The sequence below is a fragment of the Lithobates pipiens genome, unplaced genomic scaffold (genome assembly GCF_037356315.1).
Source record: "Lithobates pipiens isolate NorthernLeopardFrog02 unplaced genomic scaffold, aLitPip1_a1.2 Scaffold_7, whole genome shotgun sequence".
Classification (NCBI taxonomy): domain Eukaryota; kingdom Metazoa; phylum Chordata; class Amphibia; order Anura; family Ranidae; genus Lithobates; species Lithobates pipiens.
Genome location: NW_027507892.1, coordinates 4923187 through 4949250, shown reverse-complemented (window position 1 = coordinate 4949250; position 26064 = coordinate 4923187). Strand labels below are relative to the sequence as shown.

Sequence of the window (26064 nt, the reverse complement as noted above, 5' to 3'; positions counted from 1 at the left end):
ACCTTGTGGACAGCCTTCCCAGAAGAGTTGAAGCTGTTATAGCTACAAAGGGCAGGCCAACTCAATATTGAACCCTACGGACTAATGCCCCATACACACAGTTGTACTCTGTCTCCGGACTCTGTTGGAAATCCATCAGATTTTTTTTCTGACAGATTTTGGCCCAAACCTGTCTAGCATACACACAGTCGCACCAAATTGTCGGAAAGTCCGATCACTCTGAACGCAGTGACGTAAAACACGTACAACGGGACTATAAAGAGGGCAGTAGCCAATAGCTTTTGTCTCGTAATTTATTCTGAGCATGCGTGGCACTTTGTGCCGTCGGAATTGTCTACACACGATCGGAATGGAAACGATCGGATTTTGTTGTCGGAAAAATTTAGATCCTGCTCTCAAACTTTGTGTGTCAGAAATTCCGACGGAAAAGTCAGATGGAGCCCCACACACAATCGGATTTTCCGACAGCACGATCTGATCGCACATTTTCCGTCGGAAAGTCCGACCGTGTGTACAGGGCATAAGACTGGGGTGGCATTAAAGTTAAAGGCAGGCGTCCCAATACTTTATAGTGTATGTGTATGTTAGTTGTTAGTACCCATATTACGGGTCCCTCTCAGGCAGAAATTTTGGGGCTCCATATTTTCCAAAGCCCTCTAATGCAACCCTGGGTGGAAATGCTGGTGATATCATTGCCACTAGAGCAGAAACCGGTAGGGATCTGCAACAAATTCCCTGCAATGCACATAGATTGACGTCAATCGTTTTGGCCGACTTCTACCAAACGGGCAAGCTGGAAAAACTCTCGTCAATCGGTGGCTGCAGCGCACTTGTGCCGTCTATGGCCAGCTCATTTAACCACCGCGTTCCAATCGACGTCTGATGACGAAACGCGTAGAACGGCACTGCGTCACTCCCGGTCGGACGATACAGCGTGCATGCTCGATTTCGCTTGTTTATGTTCACTGAAATGTGAGTCGATTATTCATTATAATACATTTTCAGTTTATAAACGGAACTATTACTATAGTAATTTTGGTTTATGTGTATTTTCCTGGAGGTATTTGAAATTTCAGGAGCACAAATCACTCTTTTGGCACAGTGTTTCACTTTCACTAGAGCACGTGAAATCATTTCTAACTTTGTTTTTTATTTTTTTTTATTATTTTTATTTTTCATTTCACTATTTTGCCTCAAAAAAAACCCCAGAGGGTCTAACACAGGTTAATTTTATAAAATAATTTCTTAATTTATTTTATGATACCAGAGTGTAAATCTTGTCTGGCCCAATTAACTAAGGAAAACACTCCAGAGGGTAATAAAAAGTTCACAGATAGTAGTTAAGCACAGGCCGAGTATCAAACACATAGAAGTATTTAGGTCAGAATGTATCCCAGCACAGGGTGGGGCAGGCAGTAGGGATATATATCCCGAGCCCCACTAGGGTTGTTCAAGTGGACTAGTTTAATCAACCTCGGGGCTTTTTTCACATATAAAGGTTATAACCTGCAGAGGGTATAACACAGTACCATTGGCCATAGGAACAGCGCCACACCTACCGTAATCCTCCTTCTCGCTATCTTTACTTCACCTTGTTAGTGAAAAGTAGGGGCAGCAGTTCCGGTTGAACCTATAAAAATTAAAATTAACAATAAATATAGACCAAATTCTTTCCTGTATTGTACCAGTTCCGCTGCGCGGATCAAACCACAACTTTTCATTTAACCGCTTGCTGACCGCCTGGCCACAATGTACTGCGGGCGAGAGGCGGCAGCAGGCGAAGCGACATACCTGTACATCGCTGCCTACTTTAAAAAGTTATAGCGTCTACAAACTATGGGACAGATTTATGGACCTTTTTATTTATTTATTTTTTATATTTTTTTACTAGCAATGGCGGCAATCAGTGATTTTTTTTTTTTTTTTTTTAGCGAGACTGCGACATTGCGGCGGACAAATCTGACACTAAGTGACACTTTTTGGGGACCAGTGACACCAATACAGTGATCAGTGCTAAAAAAAAAAAAAAAAAAATGCACTGTCACTGTACTAATACACTGGAAGGGGTTAACATCAGGGGCGATCAAAGGCTTAAATGTGTTCCCTGGGGAGTGCTTTCTTACTGTGTGGGGGATGGTTGCACTGCAGGAATACAGCCATCAATGTTCCTGCTTATCTTCCTTACTAGCAGAACGGCGATCTGCCTTGTTTACATCAGAGAGAGACAGACCGCCGTTCAGCCTAACGATCGCACACGCGCTCCCCAGACCCCGAGGAAGAAATCGCGTACAGGTACGTGATTTTTACGCTGCCTCAGTCTATGTACGTGGGGCGGTCCTTAAGCTGTTAAAGTGGAGCACCTGGTACCCTCCAAAAAAATAAGGAAGTGGGGGGGGGGGGCGGTACCCATCAAAACCAAAATGTGTCAGTGGAGGGGGGAGAGGGGTGCAAACAAGCAGAGCTTCCCCTTCTGGGCAGAGTTCCACTTTAAACACCACCAAAAGAAAGCTGCATGAACAAAAAATTATATCAATTTCATTTGGGTACAGTGTTGCATAACCGCGCAATTACCGGTTAAAGTAGCGCAGTGCTGAATAGCAAAAAATGCCCTGGTCATGGAGGGGGTAAGACCTTCCGGAGGTCAAGTAATTAATAGGAGTAGGATAGAAATAAATGACATAATGTGGAAATAAAAATAGGATTTTACATCTTAATCATAGATACACTTATTTATTACTTTATTGGGGAAACCTGTTAACTACTTGCCGACCGTAGGGCGTTCATGGACATCTCCGGTTTGCAGTGGTTATCTCGGGATGATGCCTGCGGCTGCATTGGAGGCCAGAGGAGAGATCGGGAGTCTAATAGACCCCAGATCTCTCAATAAAGAGGACCTGTCATAGCCCGTGCCGTCACAAGGGATTTTGTTCATCCCTTGTGATAGCAATAAAGTTCATCCAAAAAAAATAAAAATAATTAAAGATAGTGTAAAAAAAGTTTTGTATAAAATAATAAATACTAATAATAACACACAAATTAAAATTCGCAACACCCATCATTTTATTCTACAGGGTCTCTGCTTAAAAAAATTAATAAAAAAAAGATATATAATGTTTGGGTAAATAAAAAAAATAAAAATAAAATAATAAATAAAATATAAATAAGTAATGATAAAATAAATAACTAAATAATCATAAATAAATGTTGATTCTTAAGCCGCGTACACACGGGCGGACTGTATGGCGTACTTAGTCCGTCGAAACACATTTCAGCGGACAGTCCGCTCGTGTGTGGGCTTCAGCGGACTTTTTCAGCGTGCAGTCCGGCGTACTAAGTTTTTCGGATTTTTCGAAATTCTGTCCGTCAGACTTTGGTTCCAGCGGACAGTCCGCTCGTGAGTAGGCTAGTTCGACGGACTAAGAATGGCGCATGCTCAGAAAGGATTTACACGGCGGAAGGTTGCATTGCAGTGTATTGGACTTCCTATTTCTAGTCCCGTCGTACGTGCTGTACACGTCATCGCGCAAGCTTTCGACGGACTGTTTGTGTATCCGTGTGTGGTCAAGTCCGTTCAGTGGAAAGTACGACGGACTGTCCGTCGGATTGTATGACGAACTAAGTACGCCATACAATCCGCTCGTGTGTACGCGGCATTAGGAGAGAAGTGTCAGAAATCGCCCTCTAAGCAAATACTGTGTGAAATAAATATTTGCAATACCCATCATTTTATTCTTTAGGGCCTCTGCTAAAAAACAAAACAAAAAAAAATTTATTAAAAAAATATATATAATAATGTTTGGGTGTTCGAAGTAATTTTCAAACAAAAAATAAATATAAATAATAATAAAATAAATAACTAATGATAAATACATATTAAATAAATAACTAATAATATATATTAAATAAATAATAAATAAAAGTTGATTTTTACATGTAGGAGAGAAGGGTCAGAAATGGCCCTAAGAGCAAATACTGTGTGAAATAACATTTCACACAGTAATAATTTGCAACACCCATCATTTTATTCTATAGGGCCTCTGCTAAAAGGTATATAATAATTGGGGGTTTTAAGTAGTTTTCTAGCAAAAAAATATAAATATATAAATAAATGTAAATATAAGAAATAAAATAAATATGAAATAAATATTACATAAATAAATAATAAAATAAATGAAAGTCGATTTTTACATGTAGGAGAGAAGTGTCAGATAACATTTCACACAGTAATAATTGGCAACAACCAACATTTTATTCTATTTTATTCTAAACAAAAAAAAAAAGAAAAAAAGGATATTAAATATTTGGGGGTTTTAAGTAGTTTTCTAGCAAAAAATATACATAAATAATAATGAGCTATGAGTAAGCATCTCATTAAGTGAAACATGTTAGCCATTCATCCCTGTTGTCCTTTTTGAACTGACTGTCACGTTGGAACTTTTTTGTTTCTCAAATATAAATATACATAAATAATAATAATAATAATAATAAAATAAATAATAAGAAATAAATAATAAGAAATAAAATGCATATTAAATAAATATTGCATAAATAATAAAATAAATGAAAGTTGATTTTTACATGTCGAAAATAAGTGTCAGAGATGGCCCTCCGAGCAAATACTGTGTGAAATTAAAACACCCATCATTTTATTATATAGGGCCTCTGCTAAAAAAATAAAAAATAAAAAAATAAAAAAGATATATAATATTTGGGAGTTTTAAGTAGTTTTCTAGCAAAAAATTAATATAAATAAATAAACAATAATAAAATAAATAATAAGAAATAAAATATTAAATAAATATATATAAAATAAATGAAAGTCGATTTTTACATGTAGGAGAGAAGTGTCAGAGATAGCCGTCCAAGCAAATACTGTGTGAAATTAAAATTTGCAACAACCATCATTTTATTCTATAGGGCCTCTGCTAAAGAAAAAAAAAGATATATAATATTTGGGGGTTTTAAGTAGTTTTCTAGCAAAAAATATACATAAATAATAATGAGCTATGAGTAAGCATCTCATGATGTGAAACATGTTAGCCATTCATCCCTGTTGTCCTTTTTGAACTGACTGTCACGTTGGAACGTTTTTAACTTATTTTTTCTACAATAAAGAAGCCTTTTATACAGAGTGTGGCAGTCCAGGACCTTTTTCGTTTCTCAAAAAATAAATATACATAAATAATAATAAAAGAAATAAATAATAATTAATAAATAATAAGAAATAAAATACATATTAAATAAATATTACATAAATAATAAAATAAATGAAAGACGATTTTTACATGTAGAAAATAAGTGTCTGAGATGGCCCTCCGAGTAAATACTGTGTGAAATTTAAATTTGCAACACCCATCATTTTATTCTATAGGGCCTCTGCTAAAAAAAAAAAAAAAAAAAAAAAAAAAAAAAAGTTATATAAATAAATAAATAATAAGAAATAAAATAAATATTAAATATATATTAAATAAATATTACATAAATAATAAAATAAATGAAAGTCGATTTTCACATGTAGGAGAGAAGTGTCAGAGATGGCCCTCAAAGCAAACACTGTGAAATTAAAATTTTGCAACACCCATCATTTTATTCTATAGGGTCTCTGCTAAAATATAAATATAAATAAATATATATATATATATATATATATATATATATATATATATATATATATATATATATATATATATATATATATATAATATTTGGGAGTTTTAAGTAGTTTTCTAGCAAAAAATGAATATAAATAAATAAAAAGAAATAAAATAAATATTACATAAATAAATAATAAAATAAATGAAAGTCGATTTTTACATGTAGGAGAGAAGTGTCAGAGATGGCCCTCCAAGCAAATACTGTGTGAAATTTAAATTTTCAACACCCATTATTTTATTCTATAGGGCCTCTGCTAAAAAAAAATATATAAAAAAAAAATATATAAATATTATTATTATTATTATTATTATTATACACGATTTATATAGCGCCAACAGATTACGCAGTGCTTTACAATGTATAGGGGGGACAGCGGAATTACAGTACAATACAAAAGGTACAGGAGGGCCCGGCTCGTAGAGCTTACATTCTAAAGGGAGGGGGTGGTGGTACAAAAGGTAATAGCTGCAGAGAATGATTTGATGGGGATATATTATATCTATCTATCTATATCTATATCTATATCTATATCTATATATATATATATATATATATATATAATGCTTGGGGGTTCTAAGTAATTTTCTAGCAAAAAATAAATATAAATAATTAATAAAATAAGTAAATATTCAATAAATATTAAATACATGCATAATGCATATTAAATAAATGAATCATAAATAAACATTACATGAATAAAAAATAAAATAAATGTTGATTTTTACATATAGGAGAGAAGTGTCAGAATTGGCCTGGTTGGGAAGTGTTTAATATTTTCATTTATTTTTGTTATATTTAGCAATCTGGTTACAACCTTCACTGGAAGATACGGAAAAGTTCAATACCAACTCTCAGCAGTTTTAGAAAGACCCTCAGCGCCCGTTCTAACCGTCCACCGGGAGCTCCGCGTCACCAGCCGGATTGATGTCAATTCCCCATCTTTACTGGTAAGGACTTTATTAACAACCAGAAGGTTTTTCTTACAAAAAAAAAAAAAGAAGAAGAAAAAAGTGACACCTCTCATTTACTTTCTGTTTACCGTCCAATAACAAGTTGTTCTCGCGCTCTGCGTTTGGTATCCGCTCCCCCTAATGTATGCAGGTGCGCCAATTCGTTTTATTAGCTCTACATCACGCAGTCCCCATTTAGGTCCCGGGCTGCATTTGTGAGGCTCGCTGTTCTGAACGTGAATAATGACAGCTGCACAAGACAATTAGGGGAGACTTATTATTAATCATTGAAGGTCTGCTGTCTAATGCAGACCATTATATGTCACGTATCCTTCCATTTCTCATGCCATTTTCTACCACTAAGTAAGTGTATGCAGCTGTCGGCGGAATCCTTTCAGCCATCATGCCCTAATGGCACATTGGATCACATTAAAGCATTGAACTCCGTAATGACTGCAAATACATAGTATGGCGGGGAGGATCAGAGCGTGAGTAACAACACGGTGCCGAGATGGGGAGCTAATGAGCTTTATTCTTTTATCTGCGCCCATTTTATCGAAATAATATACAATTATACCTTGCACTTTCATGACAGCCATACAGGAGCCTAATGGTGCGCCATTTAAATATGAATGATATCATCACAAGAAAATTCCCCGGCAATTGTAGCTGATTTTAAACAAGGCCGATCTGACATAAGATGTGTTGTGGGGGTTTTTTATTTATTTTTTTGGATTCGGAAGTGTATGGAGGATTCCTGCGGAACTTCCCAAAGTCTCAAAAGTCTAAGATTAAATTCTTATATACGTATTATGTCATTTTATTGCTTTACTTTACATTCTTCTCCTGGTTAGTACTTTGTTTCTGGTGGCTTTTGGGCTGATTTTACACTTGTGGTTGGGGGAGGGGCAGTAAAAACCAAGTGGTTGGGGCTGCATTTTTACCACCACCCCCGGGCCGCAGCTGCAGCCATAGGGAGGGCTTTATATCACGGCGCAGCAATATTTATTTCCCTGCCATTGCTTAGTGGCCGCTACCACCCACCAAACACAACCTATTCAAAATAGTAAGGGCTGTGCCACTGCGGCTGTGAATGAATGATGCAGTGACAGCGGGTGTAGGGAGAGGATCCCTCATGGGGGTTGCAGGGAAGGGGGAATTGGGGTGGAGAGGAGGCAGCAGCTGGAACTTGGTACACTCTAAATACGGGTGGAACATGTAGACAATTCGTTCGTTTTAGTTTCATTCAGGTTTTTTTTTTTTTTTTCCGTTTTTCGGGTCATTCATTATGATTGCAATTCGAAAATTCATAAATTCGAAAATAAGAAAGAACATTTGAAAATTCGAAAGGATAACTAACTAATAATAACTAACTATTAAATTATAGATGTTGGAATTTCCTTTCAAATTTGACTGTTAGTGAATGTAACAAATATGACATTTTTCCAAAGTTACGAATTAACCGAAATAACGAATGTCGCATCTAAACGAATTCAACAGAACGAATTACTAATAAATAATAACAACATTTTTTTATTATTATTAATTTGTTAATCTGTTCCATTTGTTTAGATAATAACATTTTTTGTTATTATTTATTAGTAATTCCTTCTGTTGCATTCGTTTAGATGCGGCATTCGTTATTTCGGATAATTTGTAACTTTGGATAAATTTCGTATTCGTTACGTTCACTAACAGTCAAATTTGAAAGGAAATTACAATACTTACAATTTAATAGTTAGTAATAGTTAAGTTATTTCAAATTTTCAGGTTTTCATATTTTCAAATTCTCAAATTTTTTAATTTTCCAATTTCCGAATATTTGGAAAAATTTGTTGAAACGGGTTTGCGTTAATTTGGATGTTTCCGAATTATTGAATTTGTCAAAATTCATTAAAAAACGAATTTCGGAACTAAACGAATTGCAGATGTCTAGGAACATGTTCCAAAGGTGAACGTATCCTTTAAAACAATTTGACTAGTTAATTTCCATGGTAAAATGGAGTGTAACCAGTGGTGGCTAGAGGGGGGGGGGGTGGCAAACAATGCACCCACAGACCCCACCCCCTCCCCCCTGTCGGTTAGTCACCAGCCCCGAACTTGCCTGACCTGAAGGGCAGCACTTCTGCCGGGCGGCGGCTTCCCCTGCATCTCCTCCTTGGCATCACAGCAGCTTCCGCCACGTGTCTCTTCCCTCCTCCTCATCATAGGCAGCCAATATAATCGCTTCTTCTTTCGGCCAATTGGGTGATGGGTCTCAGAACCCGCATCCCGATTGGCCGGGAGGAGCATCAGGAAGACAATAGCGAATATTCATTCGCTATTGTCACACAACTGGGTGGGCTCGAGGCACAATGCTGTGCTCCCCGTGCCCACCCTTTTTTAAGCTTATAAGAGCCTCTGGCTCTAATCACGTGCTTAAAAAAAAACCCTATTGGAATCCATGCATCTGGCACCCTTTATGTAGATTAGGGGGAATCAAACGCATGGATGGGGGGCAGAGCCGCTGTGCCCCTAATGAATGGGCCGCCACTGAGTGTAACTATCATTTCTAATAATCATGCAGTTGTTTAATTTAGAAGGAGAGATTTCTAGCTTGTTTTCCTCTAAAATGACATGGGGGGAGGGGGAGGGTCATTTAACAAGCCAATTAGGGAAACAGTTAGCAGGAAATCAGGTTGTGTTTCCTTCAATGTCTCGGTAACAGGTTTATAGTCCTGTGCTTATGTATTCCTGGGCAGCCAAGTGCAACAGTTTAAAAAGTTTAACTACTGGCAGCCCGTAGGACATCATATGACATCCTTTGGTTGAAGTGGAGATATCTGAATGATGACTGCAGCTCAAGGCATCAGTGGCGAAACTACCAGGGTCGCAGCAGTCGCACTTGCGACTGGGCTCTGGAGTTCCACCCTGTGGGGGGGGGGGGGCTAGTCTGCCCGCCATTTCTAGTTATAGGCATTGGGACGAGAGATATACTGTCACTGCCCGCCTATGCCCTCCTCCCATTGCTACAGAGTGCAGTCAGATACCATTTCGGGAGGGGAAAACTGAAGGAGCAGAAGTCAGCTGGTGGCAAGTAGAGTGAAGGGGGAGGAGCTCTCCACTCTGGAGGAGACCCCATGTCAGGAGACGCATCCCTGGAGGCACGCAGGCAGAGACACACTGAACAAGGAGAAAGAGGGGAAATAGACTGACACTGAGAGCAGGTGAGGTTCAGCATCGTTGATCCCACCCCCCCAACACTTGCCTCTGACTGATCCCATCCCCCCATCAGGCAGTGGCAGTAGACTGATGAAATCCCTATCCCCACCAGTGCCCCCGCTGTCATCCTTATCCCCACCATTGCCCCCAATGTCATCCCTATACCCACCACTGCCCCAATGCCATCCCTAACCCCATCACTGCCCCCAATGCCATCCCTATACCCACCACTACCCCCGCTGTCATCCCTATACTCACCACTGCCCCCCGCTGTCATCCCTATACTCACCACTGCCCCCGCTGTCATCCCTATACCCACCACTGCTCCCCACTGTCATCCCTATCCCCACCACTGCCCCCGCTGTTATCCCTATCCCCACCACTGCCCCCCGCTGTCATCCCTATACCCGCCACTGACCTCTGATGTCATCCATATACCCTCCACTGTACCCGCTGTCATCCATATACCCACCACTGTCCCCGCTGCCATCCTTATCCCCACCACTGTCCCTGCTGTCATCCCTATGCCCATATCATGTACCCGGTGCTGGAGGTCAAGAGAGAGAGGGCTTCCCTTGCGGCTAAGTTCCAGACCCCCCTAAGGAAGGGGGGCAGGAGAGGTCAGGCCCAAAATAGCACGGGTTGCCTGCTGGACTGTACGCAGGAGGTTCCAGAGTACAGCTGGTGTGCTGGCATAGAAACAGCAGACAGGTGGCGCCCATGAGGTGTTGCAGGATTCGGATAATGCTGCGACTAGAGCATGGTCAGAAGGAAAAGTAGGTCTTGAGCCGAGTTGGTATCAGAGTAAGCGTGGTCAGGTGGATAGCCAAGGTCGAACACAGAAAGCAAACAGGAGACAGGTCAAGGACAAGCTGGATCCATAACAGGAGACACGGGAACAGGAATATCACAGAGATAACACACTGGAGGAGCCGAAGATCAACCAGCAAATGCAGACACTAGCAGACTTCTTTATATAGGCCCATGTGACCTGCTGCTAGAGATGCTGGGTCCTAAATTCCTTCTCCTGCCATAAGTGCTGGTAGAGATGCTGGGTCCTAGAGCCCTTTTCCTGCTGTTGGTTCCCTCACATCCCATCCCTGCCCCCAATGTCATCCCTATCCCCACCACTCACCCACTGTTGTCCCTATCCCAACCACTGCCACTAATGTCATCCTTATCCCCACCACTGCCACTGATATCACCCCTATCCCCACCACTGCCATTGATATAATCTTTATCCCCACTACTGCCCCCAATGTCATCCCTATCCCCTTCATTGCCCCTGACTTCCATGGCACCAGTCTTTCTCCCTTTTTTGCCGGAATGGTAGTGGTCAAAGACATATTTATTACTGGAGATAGGGCAGATTTCCACATAATTAAGAAGTGGCCAGGGTCAGGTTTACCTCAGTCACAGGTGGAGACTTTAAAGCAGCCAGAGGAGGGATTTATGCCTCAGGCTGTAACCTTGTAATAAATCTGTCTTATGGAGAGTCACACTGCTCCTGTTTAGCATTGTTTTGCCTTGCAACAGGCTTGATGAATGTCCCCTTTTTCAGTGGCGGCTGGTGGTAATTCTTGGGGGGGGCAGCAAATAGTGCACCCGCCCAGGGCTGGGACAAGGGGTGGGCAGGAGGGATGGCTGCCCCTGGCGCAATGGTTTATTCCAGGGGTAGGGGGCACCCTGACCCTAACCCTAAGGGAAAGGGGGGCGCAGTTTGGCGACTTTGCCCTGGGCTCTGGGTGACCTTGTCCCGGCACTGCACCCGCCACAACCCCTGGGTCAGGTCGGTCAGTCGGCCAGGGCACTTGCCCTATCCATGGCTGGCAAACATGCAGGTTCTTCTTCCCCTGTTCTGCGGCTTCCGTCTCCTCCCTCCTCCTCGGTGGCCAAATCATGACGCTTCTCCTTTTGGCCAATCAGGAAACGGATTTCACACCTGCGCTTCCTGATTGGTGGAGAAACGATTCAGTGTAAGAATAGGGAATATTCATTCGCTATTCTCACATACGTGAGTGGGCTCCAAGTGCATTCTCAGCGCCTCGAGCCCACCTTATTTTAACCACTTGAGATCCGCGCTATAGCCAAATGACGGCTACAGCGCAGATCTCCTTTTCCGGGACGACGTCAATAGACGTAGTCCCGTGTACGAGCGGCCTGCGCGCCCCCTGAGGGGCGCACGCGGCGCGCTCTGTGATCGGCGAGTCCATGAGACTCGCCTGATCACCGATCCGTGCAAGGGGTCGATCCCGACCCCTTATCACGTGATCAGCTGTCAGCCAATGACAGCTGATCATGTGATATAACGGAGCCGGTAATCGGCTAGTATTCCTCCTCGCGCTGACAGCGCGAGGAGAAAAAAAAAAGCCGATCACGGCCAGCAATGCAAGCGACCACCTGCCCCCTGCCAGTGCCCACCTGCCCCCTGCAGTGCCATCCTGAATAAAAGTAAGTGCCCCCCGTCGGTGCCACCCAGCAGTGCCCATAGTGCCACCCAGCAGTGCCCACAATGCCACCCACAGTGCCCACAATCTGCCTCAAAGGTGCTGCACCCCAGTGCCGCCCATCAGTGCCCAGCAGTGCCGCCCATCAGTGCCCAGCAGTGCCACCTATCAGAGCCACCTATCAGTGCCCATCAGTCCCATCTATCAGTGGTACCTATCAGTGCCCATCCGTGCCACCCATCCGTGCCACTTATCTGTGCCACCCATCCGTGCCATCTTATCTGTGCCCATCTTTGCCCATCAGTGCCGCCTTATCTGTGCCCATCAGTGCCGCCTTATCTGTGCCTATTAGTGCCGCCTTAACTATGCCTATCAGTGCCCACCAGTGCAGCCTATCAGTGCCCACCAATGCAGCCTATCAGTGCCCACCAATGCAGCCCATCAGTGCCCACCAATGCAGCCTATCAGTGCCGCCTAATCAGCGCACTTCAATGAAGGAGAAAAATGACCCGTTTGCAAAATTTTATAACAAACTATTAAAACATGATTTTTTTTTTTGCATCTTTTTTTGTTTGTTTAGCAAAAAATAAAACTCCGAGCTGTAACTAAATACCACCAAAAGAAAGCTCTATTTGTGGGAAAAAAATGATAAAAATTTCATTTGGGTACAGTGTTGTATGACCGCGCAATTGTCATTCAAAGTGCATCAGTGCTGAAAACTGAAAATTGGTCTGGGACTGAGGGGGGTTTAAGTGCCCAGTAAGCAAGTGGTTAAAGCCTATTAGAGCTTCTGGCTCTAATCAGTGCTTCAAAAAACAGTGGTGTCCATAAAGGGGCCGGGCGCATGGATAGGGGGGTGGTGGCGATGGATAGAGGAGGCGGCACCCGTGCTCCCTTAATGGACGGGCCGCCCCTGGTCCAATGGGCAGCAGGCACACTGCGTATTTGTGGGTCGTGCACAGGCGCCCGCCTGGCAGTCAAATTGGGAGCAGCGGCTGCGTCCCTAACTCGGTGTAGCTGCTGCTACAAATTGACATGAATGGGACTGCCTGCACAAGGATGTACCTGTGCGGGTAAACGCAGCCCTCACCCGGGTATAGTACGCCTGTGTGAACCAGACCTAAAGAGTGTCGTAGACCTGTACGAATGCAGATTTGTCATACAACTCATAAATCATGATTGCCTGGCTTCTCCGTGGAAAAAAAAACATTGATTCCTAATGCAGTCCTCACTAAGGTGTCCTATGTGCCAAAAAAAAAAAAAAAAAAACAATACTGGAATTTCTCTGAAGCACTCTTTCTATATACACACACACCTGTTCTGTATCAGAAGTAATGAACATCCTATGGCTCATTATCAGTGACTATAGTATACAGTCATAACAATTACAGGCACATTCTTTGTCATTTTGGCTTCTGGGGACACGAACAATTGTGCAGATGTGACGATTATGCTGCCAAGTGTCAAATTAAAAAGACAAATATGTAATCACCATCATTTATGATTATGTTTCCTTTCATTTTTATTAAATCCTAAAAGGACGATTTTCTTGTGGAACTTAACTGCATCTGAGTAGCACAAACCGAAACCCCTATTTAATTCATTTTTAATATTCACAGCAAATTCCCCCATCCATCCATCCATCCATGTCTCCATGCTTTATTTTATTGAGAAATCGCTTTAAAAACACCCCTCTAGTATTTGGAACTGCAGCCATTGTGAGGAAGGGCAGATGATTCATGTAGCGTTTACTTCCTGGTATCCATCTGCCCTTAGTTCAGGAGGCATGCAGGCAGGTGGATGTGCAAGCAGATTTCTGTGGGGGCACCCGAGCCAAGCCACAGCCGTCCATTCAGACTCGGAGCCATGATTCGATCAGACCACGTCCCCTCTCTCCTCATTGGCTAACTGACTTTGATTGACAGCAGCGGGAGCCAATGGTGCCACTGCTGCATCTCAGACAATCTGGAGGGAGAGTCCCAGATTGACCGAGACATTCGTGTACACTGCTGCGTCTCAGCCAATCTGGAGGGAGAGTCCCGGATTGGCCGGGACACTCGAGTACATCTTTGGATAGAGATGGAGCTCAGGTAGGTAATAGGGGGGCTGCTACACACCAAAGGTTTTTATCTTAAAGCGGAGTTCCACCCAAAAATGGACCTTACGCTTTAAGAGAGGTGACCCCCTGACATGCCATGCATACATTTGGCATGTCATTTTTTTGGGGGGGAGCCGGTACCCTTTTTTCAGAGGGTCCCAGCTCCCACTTCCTCCTGGCGCACCGCGGTACCGTAAGGGAGATCACTTCTCCCTCCCTCCCTCTTGGCAATCATCTGGGACACGTCACAGGTCCCAGATGATTGCCCAGCCAGTCACAGAGTGCACAGCAGCTCGCACATGCGCAGTGGGTGCCTGGCTGTGAAGCCACAGCCGGGCGCCCACACTTACAATGCCGGCGCCGCAGAGAGGAGGGGGAGACGAGCAGGGCTTCATTCCCTCGCATCGCCGGACCCTGGGACAGGTAAGTGTCAGGCTATTAAAAGTCAGCAGCTGCAGTATTTGTACTGACTTTTATTTTTATTTTTTTAACAGAACTCCGCTTTAATGCATAGAATGCATTAAGATAAAAAAAAAAAAAAAAAACCTTCTGACTTTACAACCAAGCTGGCCATAGATGGGTAGTATCTTCAACAAAACTTCTTATGAAAAGAATGTTTAAAGAAAGTTTAATTGCTTTCCTAATCATTAGTTAGGGTCAAATCGATTTTTGTTAGGTGAATGGAAAATTGGAAGGAGCAGGAAGGAAATGTTTTCTCCATTGAACAAATTTCTAACAGTGAATGGGGTTTCCGTTTGATCAAGTCAGGCCTGGAGGAAAAGACCACAAGACATGGCCGGCGGACGGCATGACTGGGTAGGAGAGTGAATTCGTTTTTAGTCATTTTAAAGGATGCTTAGAGATCACTGACCTGATTGGTGACGCTAGAGAGGAACAGGTGGGGTCTTTAGGGGGTTGTAGGCAAGAGGGTCCCAGCAGATTTTCAGTTGGAGGATGGGTGCAGGGGCGGACTGACCATTCGGCCACTCGGGCACTGCCCGAGGGCCCGAGGCCACTAGGGGGCCCCATCAGGGTTGCCAACTTCAGTAAAACCAGGGACAGTATGTAAAAATCTGTGTTTTTTTTACATCTGTCTCTGAAATGTCCCTTACCGACACCCTTTTAGTCTAAAAATCCTGAGATTATAGCTGTGCCACCCCTCCAGTACCTTCTCAGCCAATAGAAACATGTCTGTGTATACTGTGTGTACATGTGATTGTATACAGTGTGTGTTTGTACACTGTGTGGCCCCCTAATCTCTGATTGCCTGGGGGCCCCAAAATCTCCTATTGCCCGGGGGCCCCATGAGTTGTCAGTCTGCCCCTGGATGGGTGACATCATGGAATCCTCCTGCCCTCCTCCCCCCTTTATTCACTTGCTTTTGTTTTCATTCTTTTTGTTGGTTGAGCAGTTGTTGGCGTTGAGGCTTCAGTCATGGCAGCTGGCATGTTTGAGGTCCTAGAAAGTAGGCAGTAGGTTAAAAGTGAATTGGTAGAGACCCACCTTGGGTATGGCTCCCCTCAATTTTGTACCTTTATGGTAGCACCTGAGGTTACTGGCAACTGTCTCCAATGTAAGTGTAGGTACTAAGTTACTTGCCTACAAGGACCTTGACGCTCCAGTATACAGTGCCTTGAAAAAGTATTCATACCCCTTGACATTTTAAACATAAATGCATTTTAATGGGATTTTATGTGATAGTCTAACACAAAGTAGCACATAATTGTGAAGTGGAAGGAAAATTATAAAAAAAAATTCAAACTTTTTTACAAATAAATATGTGAAAAGTGTGGGGTACATTTGTATGGCGCCCCCCTGAGTCAATACTTTGTAGAACTGCCTTTCGCTGCAATTACAGCTTTAAGTCTTTTTGGAGATGTCTCTACCAGCTTTGCACATCTAGAGAGGGACATTTTTGCCCATTCTTCTTTGCAAAATATCCCAAGCTCTGTCAGATTGGATGGAGAGTGTCTGTGAACAGCAATTTTCAAGTCTTGCCACAGATTCTCAATTGGATTTAGGTCTGGACTTTGACTGGACCATTCTAACACATGAATATGCTTTGCTCAAAACCATTCCATTGTAGCTCTGGCTGTATGTTTAGGGTTGTTGTCCTGCTGGAAGGTGAACCTCCGTCCCAGTCTCAAGTCTTTTGCAGACTCTAACAGGTTTTCTTCTAAGATTGCCCTGTATTTGGCTCCATCCATCTTCCCATTAACTCTGACCAGCTTGCCTATCCCTGCTGAAGAAAAGTATCTCCACAGCATGATGCTGCCACCACCGTGTTTCACGGTGTGGATGGTGTGTTCAGGGCGCTGTGCAGTGTTAGTTTTCCACCACACATAGCGTTTTGCTTTTAGTCCAAAAAGTTCAATGTTGGTCTCATCTGACCAGAGCACCTTCTTCCACAGGCCACAGTGTTTTAAAAGAAAAAAAATCATTAAAAAAAAAGGAAATAATATTTTTTTTTTTTGTACTGTCACCAATCAGTGTGCCTAATCACCACCACACCAGTTATATGATGACACTGTACAGCACTGATGATAGTATGTAGTAAAAAAAGAAAACTGATTTATTTAATTTTATTTCTTAATTTCTGTTTTTTTTGTTGTTCTTTTTTGACAAAAAAAATACAACTTCAAAAAACCCACCATGCCTCTTACTAAACACCTTGGACTGTCTACTTTCCAAAAAGGGGTCATTGGGGGAGGGGGGTTTGTCTTGGCATTTTAGGGCCTCAAGACTTGAGTCAGTCAGTACATCAGGACTGATCAATTTTCAGATATACTGTATACCAGGGATATGCAATTAGCGGACCTCCAGCTGTTGCAGAACTACAAGTTCCATGAGGCATAGCAAGACTCTGACAGCCACAAGCATGACACCCAGAGGCAGAGGCATGATGGGACTTGTAGTTTTGCAACAGCTGGAGGTCCGCTAATTGCATATCCCTGCTGTATACCATAGTTTGTGGACTCCATGGGGGTTATTTACGAAAGGCAAATCCACTTTGCACTGCAAGAGCACTTGGAAGTGCAGTTGCTCTAAATCTAAGGGGTAGATCTGAAATGAGGGGAAGCTCTGCTGATTTTATCATCCAATCATGTGCAAGCTAAAATGCTGTTTTTTATTTTCCTTGCATGTCCCCCTCGGATCTACAGCGACTGCACTTCCAAGTGGATTTTCCTTAAGTAAATAACCCCCTATAACTTTCCTGCAGACTAAATGTACACTGATTTGGGTTATTTTCACCAAAGAAATGTAGCAGAATACAATTTGGGCTCAATTTATGAACAATTATTTATTTGCTAAATTTAATAACAGAAACAAAGAAAATGCGTTTTTTTTTTTTTTTCAAAATGTACAGTTTTTTATTTTGTTTATTTAGAAAAATATAAAAAAGCCAGTGGTGATTAAATGCCACCAAAAAAAGCTTTATTTGTGTGAACAAAATTACAAAAATGTAGTTTGGGTACCGTGTAGCATGACTGCACAATTATCATTCAAAATGTGAGAGCGCTGAAAGCTGAAAATTGGCCTGGGCAGGGAGGGGGGTAAAAAGTGCCCACTATTGAAGTGGTTAAATGATGCTAAAAGCGAATGAAATCTTTTGAACGACAAACAAATGTTCAGAGAATGTTCTAAGAATTTTCAAACAAATTTTCCTAAAACTTTTCTTAAGAATTTTCATTTGAGATTCTATCCATCTATGGCCAGCGTTGCAGGGAGTTGGCGTCAGACATAATCCTGTTTATGAGCGTATTTTTATCACAGCACTTAATGGCCTTTAGCAGTGCAGGTGATCCGTGTTGAATAAATAGTGTAAATTGTCATCATGTGAGGACGGTAATCACTTACATGCTTTTTATGTCCGCTCGTATCTGGCTGCCCCGGTGATTATCCGGTAATTGCACCTTTTAATCACATCATATTCCACTTAATGCATGTCTTCCTGTCGCAGCATTGTACCTGCGTTGTCTAGATGTTGTCACTTCCCCAAAACATCATCAATACTACCGTGTTTACTTTCTTCAGACTCCCGTAGAAAGAACCAAAGAGCGAATGGTTGGCTGCTGGTTCCTCACCTCCGGACCAATATCACTAAATGCCAAAATTGGGAGGAAAGGTTACTGCAATGGTAAGATTCGTATTTTTTGCAGTGTTTATTGTCATATGTAGGAACATAATCCACACATAAAGCACTACTAAGCATGAAATATTCTGTATAATTAATCTTGAATTTTGCAAATGTAGCACCCTCTATCAGTAGGTAGGTGCTAGTAAGGTATTTTTACTAGGTTATTTCAGCACAGGCAAATTTAGGCAGGCTTATGCTGCGCGCTAGGCCTGTCTGTTTTGATCTGGGGGCTGGGTGTGGTCAGAGTAGCCATACCTCCCAACCTTTTGAGATGGGAATGAGGGACACCTATCAGCAAAAGTATGAAGGCATAGGACACACTCCTTGCCACACCCCCCTTAAAGGAGAATTGTACAAAAAAAAACAAGGTTGGTTAAACCCACAAGTGCTTTTTTTTTTTTTTTTTTTTTACCACTACTATTCCTTTATATTGGTTCTTGGAAATTACAAATGCAGCAATTTAGAAATCAGATCAGCGCTGGAAAACACTTTTTTGATAGATAAAACGTGCATTCTATATAGATCAGACCAAAATGAGGGACAAATGAGAAGGAATGAGGGACAGAGGGACATTGCTCCAAATCAGGGACAGTCCCTCGAAATCAGGGACAGTTGGGAGCTTTGAGAGTAGCAGTGGGTGTGACCACCTGCACTTCAGTTCTGAGATGCCTCCCCTGTTTCTGAGGAGAATGTTCTAGAAGAGGGACTGGGCCTGGAACTGGAGTGGCAGGCAGCTTGTGTGTGAGCCCTGACCAATCCCCAATCGGTATTGGCAGGGGGCGGGCCTCATATATAAGCTGAGGTGATATGTTACTGGAGGCAGAGTCAGCTGGGTGAAGTGAGGAATGGCATGTTAGACAGTCGCAGTAGGCCATCCCCATTCCCCATCTGGGGGGGGGGGTGCGCCGTTTGCAGGAGAAGGCCTGGGGAGAGGTGGGAGGGAGCATTGCCTGTACACGGTCATCTACAATGTCTCTGCCACCATACGGTCGAATGACAGGTAACTCCTGGAGCAGAGGGGCAGGAGAAACTGTTGGAAACTGTCGGTCGCATTTTCCTGTTAAAGTTCCTCATCAAGGACTCAGGGCTGTTGGAAGGTCGGTCAGTGTTACCTAGAGGTTGACTGATATGGGTTTTTCTTTGGCCGATGCCGATATTTACAAATCGCCGATATATGATGGTGTTTTTTTTGGGCCGATATGTTAGATTGATTTTTTTTTTTCTCCTTCATCTCGTAAAATCAAAGTTAGACACCTTTCACACTGGGACGTTTTTCGGGCGCTTTTGGGCTAAAAATAGTGCCTGCAAAACGGCTCCCCTGCAGTCTCAGTGTAAAAGCCCGAGTGCTTTCACACTAAGGCGATGTGCTGGCAGGACATAAAAAAAAATCCCTGCAAGCAGCATCTTTGGAGCGGTGTAAACCGCTCCTCACCACTCCTGCCCATTGAAATGAATGGGCACTGCTGCCGAAGCACATGCAATTTGGCAGCGGTGCTTCATGGGCGCATTTAACCCCTTCCTCGGCCGCTAGCTGGGTTATAAGTGCCCCGTTAGCAGCCGAATAGCGCCGCTAAAATGACGGTAAAGCGCCGCTAAAACTATCAGCGTTTTACCGTCAATGCCTGTCCGCTCCAGTGTGAAAGCAGCCTTCAGTAATAAGTGATACAGAATTTTTTTTACATTTAAACATTTATTAAACAAAACAAACCTCCAATCAGTTCACTTGTATGTATAATTTAGATAAAAAAAAAAAAAAAAACTAATATCAAATATTAAATACACAAAAAACAGGTACTCAAAACTTTTGGATGAAAAAAAAAATGGGCTAACTTTACTGTTTTAGTTTTTTTTTTTTTTTTTAAATCATTAGTGTATTTTTTCCCAAAAATTTGTGTTTGAAAGACCTCTGCGCAAATACTGCATCACATAAAATATTGCAACAACCGCTATTTTATTCCCTAGGGTCTCTGATAAAAAAAAAAAAAAAAATATATATATATATATATATATATATATATATATAATTTCTGAGGGTTCTAAGTGATTTTCTAGCAGAAAATACAGGATTTTTACTTGTAAGCAACAAGTGTCAGAAAAGATTTAGTCTTTAAATGGTTAAATTGAGAACTTCTACACACAAGTTCAGTTCATTGAAGAAGAAACATTGTATCTCTTTGATCCTTTCTTGGCAGACTGCCCAGAGAGGAGACAAGTCACTCCACAGATTAAGTTCAGGCAACTTGCATTGACTTCTATTATAGAAGTCTTTTGCAAGTCAAGCTGAAGATATAATTGGCCTTTTTTATCAGCCCAATTGGCAGATGCCGATTAATTAAAAAATGTCAAATATTGGCTGATATATATCGGTCGACCTCTAGTGTTACCAAAGTGGAGGGCTGGAGGTGCCAGGGAGTCTGTGAGGGAACTCTGCTAGTACACGGTCACTAGCGGAGTCTTCATCAAACACACAGTGATGATGGGGAATCTTGAATCAGAAAAGAGACTGTGGGGATCTGTGTCAAGTCGATGTGGCCCGAGGAACCATGATTTGCAAGTTGAGCTGGCTGGTCCATATTTCTTAGAAGATATGCTTTTAACCCACTAGGCCTCTGGGGAGAGGTTCTGCAGGCCTCTGGCCTAGTGGCAGCCAGCAACCAGAGCTACAGAAGGAAGGTTTATTCAGAGAGGGCCCCTGCTATTCAATAGAAGAGGATGTGTCATATTTCAAGTTGTAACTTCAAGTTTGTGCAGGAGGAAACAAGTTATGTGCAGGAGGTGAAAGAAGTTTAAGAACTCTGCTTTTACATGGTCAAAAGCGGTGTCTCTATCTACGCAGTGATGTATGGAGAACTCTTATGCCACGTACACACGACCGGACTTTCCGGCAGAAAAGGTCTGACAGTCTTCCCAACGTATTTCCGACCGAATGGACTTGCCCACACACGAATGGACCAAAGTCCGTTAGTTTTGAACGTGATGACGTACGACGGGACTAGAAAAAGGAGTTCAATAGCCAGTAGCCAATAGCTGCCCTTGTGTCGTATTTGGTCCGTCGGAATAGCATACAGGCGAACGGTTTTCCCGATAGAAATTGATTCCGTCGGAAAGATTTGAAACATGTTCTATTTCTAGGTCTGTCTGAATTTTTTAGGAAAAAAGTCAGATGAAGCCCACACACGTTTGCAATATCTGATGGAATGATTCCATCTGACCTTTTCAGCCGGAAAGTCCGGTCGTGTCTACACGGCATTAGAGGTAGTAGTCTGGGGAGGTCAAGGCGCAGGAGGAGATTAACAGTCTGCATGCAAATGCAGGAGGAGATTAATTTCCAATGTACTATGCACATTCTAGCTTCAGGCTCTAAGCCCTTGTACACACTGTCGGAGATTCCATCAGAATGTGTCCAATCGGAGCGCTTTGTCGGATATTCCGTCGGAATATCCGTCGGACCAAATTTTCCAATTTGCCAGAAATATTTTCCGACAAACTGCTCCGATCGGACATACTCCGATCATGTGTAGAGAATTCCGATCAGACAAAGGGCCACGCATGCTCAGATCAAATTCCTACATCAAAGCTATTGGCTACTAGCCTGAACGTAGTCCCATCGTAATTAAATTACGTCATCACGTTCTGAAAGATCGGATTTTCCGACAACTTTGTCCGACCGTGTGTATGCAACAGTTTCGGACAAGATCCGTCGGACAAAATCCAACGGACAAAATCCAACGGATTTGGTTGTCGGAATCTCTGACCGTGTGTACAAGGGCTAACTTTATCAAAGAGTACTAAATCCTTAAATATGATGGCAAAGACAAACTATGGGCATCCCATATTCCTATATCTATCCAAGTTGTACCCCCCAATAAAACAACAAAAACAAAGCTTGCAAAAGACTGTTCATTGTCGGAAAGGATGTATGAAGTCTGGCAGTGGGGTGATTTGGCGGATTGTTTGTTATTAGCTGCAACACCATGGCTACACAATGTTTATATTTAGATGAAATAAAGGGTTTGCAGTTACACTATATTACAAAAGTATTGGGATGCCTGTCTTTACACACACATGAACATCCCAGTCGTAGTCCATAGGGTTCAATATTGAGTTGGCCCACCCGTTGCAGCTATAACATCTTTAACTCTTCTAAGAAGGCTGTCCACAAGGTTTAGGAGTGTGTCTATGGTGATGTTTGACCAGAAGCGCATTTGTGAGGCCAGGCACTGATATTGGACAAGAAGGCCTGGCTCGCAGTCTCAGGCTGGTCAAGTTTCTCCACCCCAAACTTGCTCATCCATGTCTTTGTGGACCTTGATTTGTGCACTGATCCAAATCATTTGGTGGAGGGAGGATTATGGTGTGGGGTTGTTTTTCAGGGGTTGGGCTTGGCTCCTTAGTTCCAGTGAAGGGAACTCTTAAGGCGTCAGCATACCAAGACATTTTGGACAATTTCATGCTCCCAACTTTGTGGGAACAGTTTGGGGATGACCCCTTCCTGTTCCAAAATGACTGCGAACCAGTGCACAAAGCAAGGTCCATAAAGACATGGATGAGCGAGTGGAGGGGACAGCAAATTTACACTGTTATACAAGCTGTACACTCACTACTTTACATTGTAGCAAAGTGTCATTTCTTCAGTGTTGTCACATGAAAAGATAGAATAAAATATCTACAAAAATGTGAGGGGTGTACTGACTTTTGTGAGATATTGTGTGTTTATGTGTATATATATATATATATATATATATATCTCTACTGTATACAAATAATAATATAGCTTCTTTATATGTTCTGCCTCTTCTTTAGGAGAAGCTGTTGCAATTTATGCAGAAATTGAGAATGGCTCTTCACGTCTAATAGTTCCCAAAGCTGCTATATACCAAACTCAGAGCTTTATAGTCCATGGGAAGACTAGAACACATAAACAGATGCTAGCGAGCGTGCGTGGAAACCATATTGCCTCAGGAAGCACAGAAACTTGGAACGGGAAGACACTTAAAATACCTCCAGTAACTCCCTCCATCTTGGACTGTCGGATCATCCGCGTGGAGTACATTCTAGCGGTGAGCCCAATCATTAAATATGAGAGAAACTGGGAATGGTGGATCTGCCAAACTTGGCAAAGTAAAGAAATAGCGGCGGTTCATTTAGTAAAGTGAACGTTCACTGAGCTCAGAATCCCCTAAAGCTGAACTCCAGGGAAAGTATAAAAGTCCTTTTGCAGTGGGGTTGCCCTCACATTGTAAGAGTTAAATTCTGGCATAGGTCTGGGGGGGCCACAGAAAGCAGATTTACTCATCCGAACCTTTGCTCCTGCAGGCTCCCTCCGCGCTGTAAGACTACTCTATGCAGGATTTTCTATCCTATGTTTTTCAGCTGCATGTCCTCTAGGGTTGCCACCTCATCCCTTTAAACCCAAACACATTAATTACACAGGTTCTGTGGCTGATGAAGGTGGTAATTAAACTCACTTGGTACATTATCTGCATTTAGCCTCAGAGCCCATGTGGCAACCCTAATGTCCTCTGATGTCATCAGGTCCAATGATGAGGTCCTCAGCCCTACAATGAGTTTGAGGACACCAAGGAACGACCCACTACCGGAGCACAGGGGAGTGTCAGCTGCCAGAGAAAGTGGAGAATCAGATATTTTAACCACTTTCCGCCCAGCCTATTGTCAAATGACAGCTGGGTGGGACATTTGTCATTCCGGGTGGGCGTCAGATGATAACGTCCTCTCAGAACGGGCCGTGCTGCCAGTACCATGTGATCGCTGTAACCAATCACAGCAGATCACAAGAGATTTATAAACAATGAAAGGCTTTGTTTCATGCCGTCAATTGTGTTGCTAGCTGTGATTGGTCGCAGTGATCACATGGTGCAGACAGGGCCAATCAAAACCCATCTGTACCATGTGATTAGCTGTGGCCAATGATAGCTAATCAATCACAACAATACACACTGAATGAATCAGTTTCATTCAGTAAAAATGATTGTTTATACTTAATTACCTGTTATAAGTAATCATAATGTGTAAAAAAAAAAAAAAAATCCTGATCACCTCCTCAGAGTCTTACAGTGTCACTATAGTAACATGGTATTACTCTTGTCACAATGTGTCTAAAAAAAAAGTAAAAAAGTAAATAAAATGTAATAATAATAAAAAAAAAAAAAAAAAAATATATATATATATATATATATATATATATATATATATATATATATATATATATATATATATTTTTTTTACATACTGTCGCCAGTCAGTGTTCCTGATCACCATCATACCAGGTATATGGCGCAACTGTAATGCACTGGTGGCAGTATGTAAAATAGAAAATGTGAAAAAAATGTATTCCTTTATTTTCCAAAAAATTGTGACAAAAAATTATAACTTCAAAAAACCCATCTGCCTCTTACTAAATACCTTGGACTGTCTACTTTCCAAAAATGGGTCATTTGGGGGATATTTGTACTGTCCTTACAATTTTGGGCCCCAAGAAATGAGATGAGGCCGCCAGTAGATCAGGATTGATCGGTTTTCAGATATATACCATAGTTTGTGGACTGTATAACTTTCCTACAGACTAAATAACATGCAAAGTTTTGGGGTATTTTCACCAAAGAAATATAGCAGACTACATTTTTGGTCTAAAATTATGAAGAAAGATTATTAGCAAATTTTTATTTTTTTAACAGAATTGAAGAAAAACACATTTTTCTTTCAAAATTTTCAGTCTGTTTTTTTATGTTGTTGTTGTTTATTTAACAAAAAATAAAGAAGCCCTGTGGCGATTAAATACCACCAAAACAAAGCTTTTGTGTGTGAAAAAAATGATAAACTATTATAGTATTCACCTCCTGTTAATATACTGAAAAGCCTCATTTCACACTTTTATACATTCTACTTAACTATAAATCTATTGTATGACTCTTTTTTTTGCATTATATTCAATAAAATATTTGAAAAGTAGAAAAAAATGATAAACATTTCACATGGGTACAGTGTTGCATGACTGTGCAATTGTCATTCAAATTGCGACAGCGCTCAAAGCTGAAAATTGACCTGGACAGGGAGGAGGTGAAAGAGCGCACCCAATGTGTGCACCAGGGGGGCGCCTAGGGGGCAGGGTTCTGGGAGGACGTCCACAGATGCTTTAGCGCTATATTCTGCTTTTCAGCTTTATTTGCCTATAGCGCGGTACTAAAGTGGTTAATAAATTAACTGCAGGGTTACCCCCCGTAGGAGCCGCTGCATAAAATGGTCCTCTGTGTACAAACATACAATATCACAGGAAATCGCTGAACGTAATACTTAGTACCCAACCGTAGTGCTATACCAAAGGAAACGACATCAAACCAGGTAGTAAAGGCAAACTTAATATATTGTCACCCAATATGGCTGGTAAAAATGGTAATAACACTAATTAGCATACACAGTGATTAACAGTAAGGACTAGGCATAAGATGACATTTGGCATCCAGATCAGCATTAACAGTAGCAAGGCAGCAGTGAGCAGTAGTAAAGTTGAATCTACCGTGTGCTGGAACTATACTGCCAGAGCGCAATCATGGCGGT

At 41.9% G+C, this 26064-nt stretch overlaps 1 protein-coding gene across 1 annotated transcript in view; it reads left to right on the top strand.

Moving 5' to 3' along the window:
* LOC143959310 (arrestin domain-containing protein 4-like) overlaps positions 1 to 26064 on the top strand; it is a 70855-nt gene that overhangs the window by 34463 nt on the left and 10328 nt on the right. Inside the window, exons 3-5 of the mRNA XM_077468002.1 lie at positions 6455 to 6602; positions 18387 to 18489; positions 23293 to 23549. Coding sequence (XP_077324128.1) covers positions 6455 to 6602; positions 18387 to 18489; positions 23293 to 23549 — 508 coding nt within the window. The remainder of the gene's footprint in view (positions 1 to 6454; positions 6603 to 18386; positions 18490 to 23292; positions 23550 to 26064) is intronic.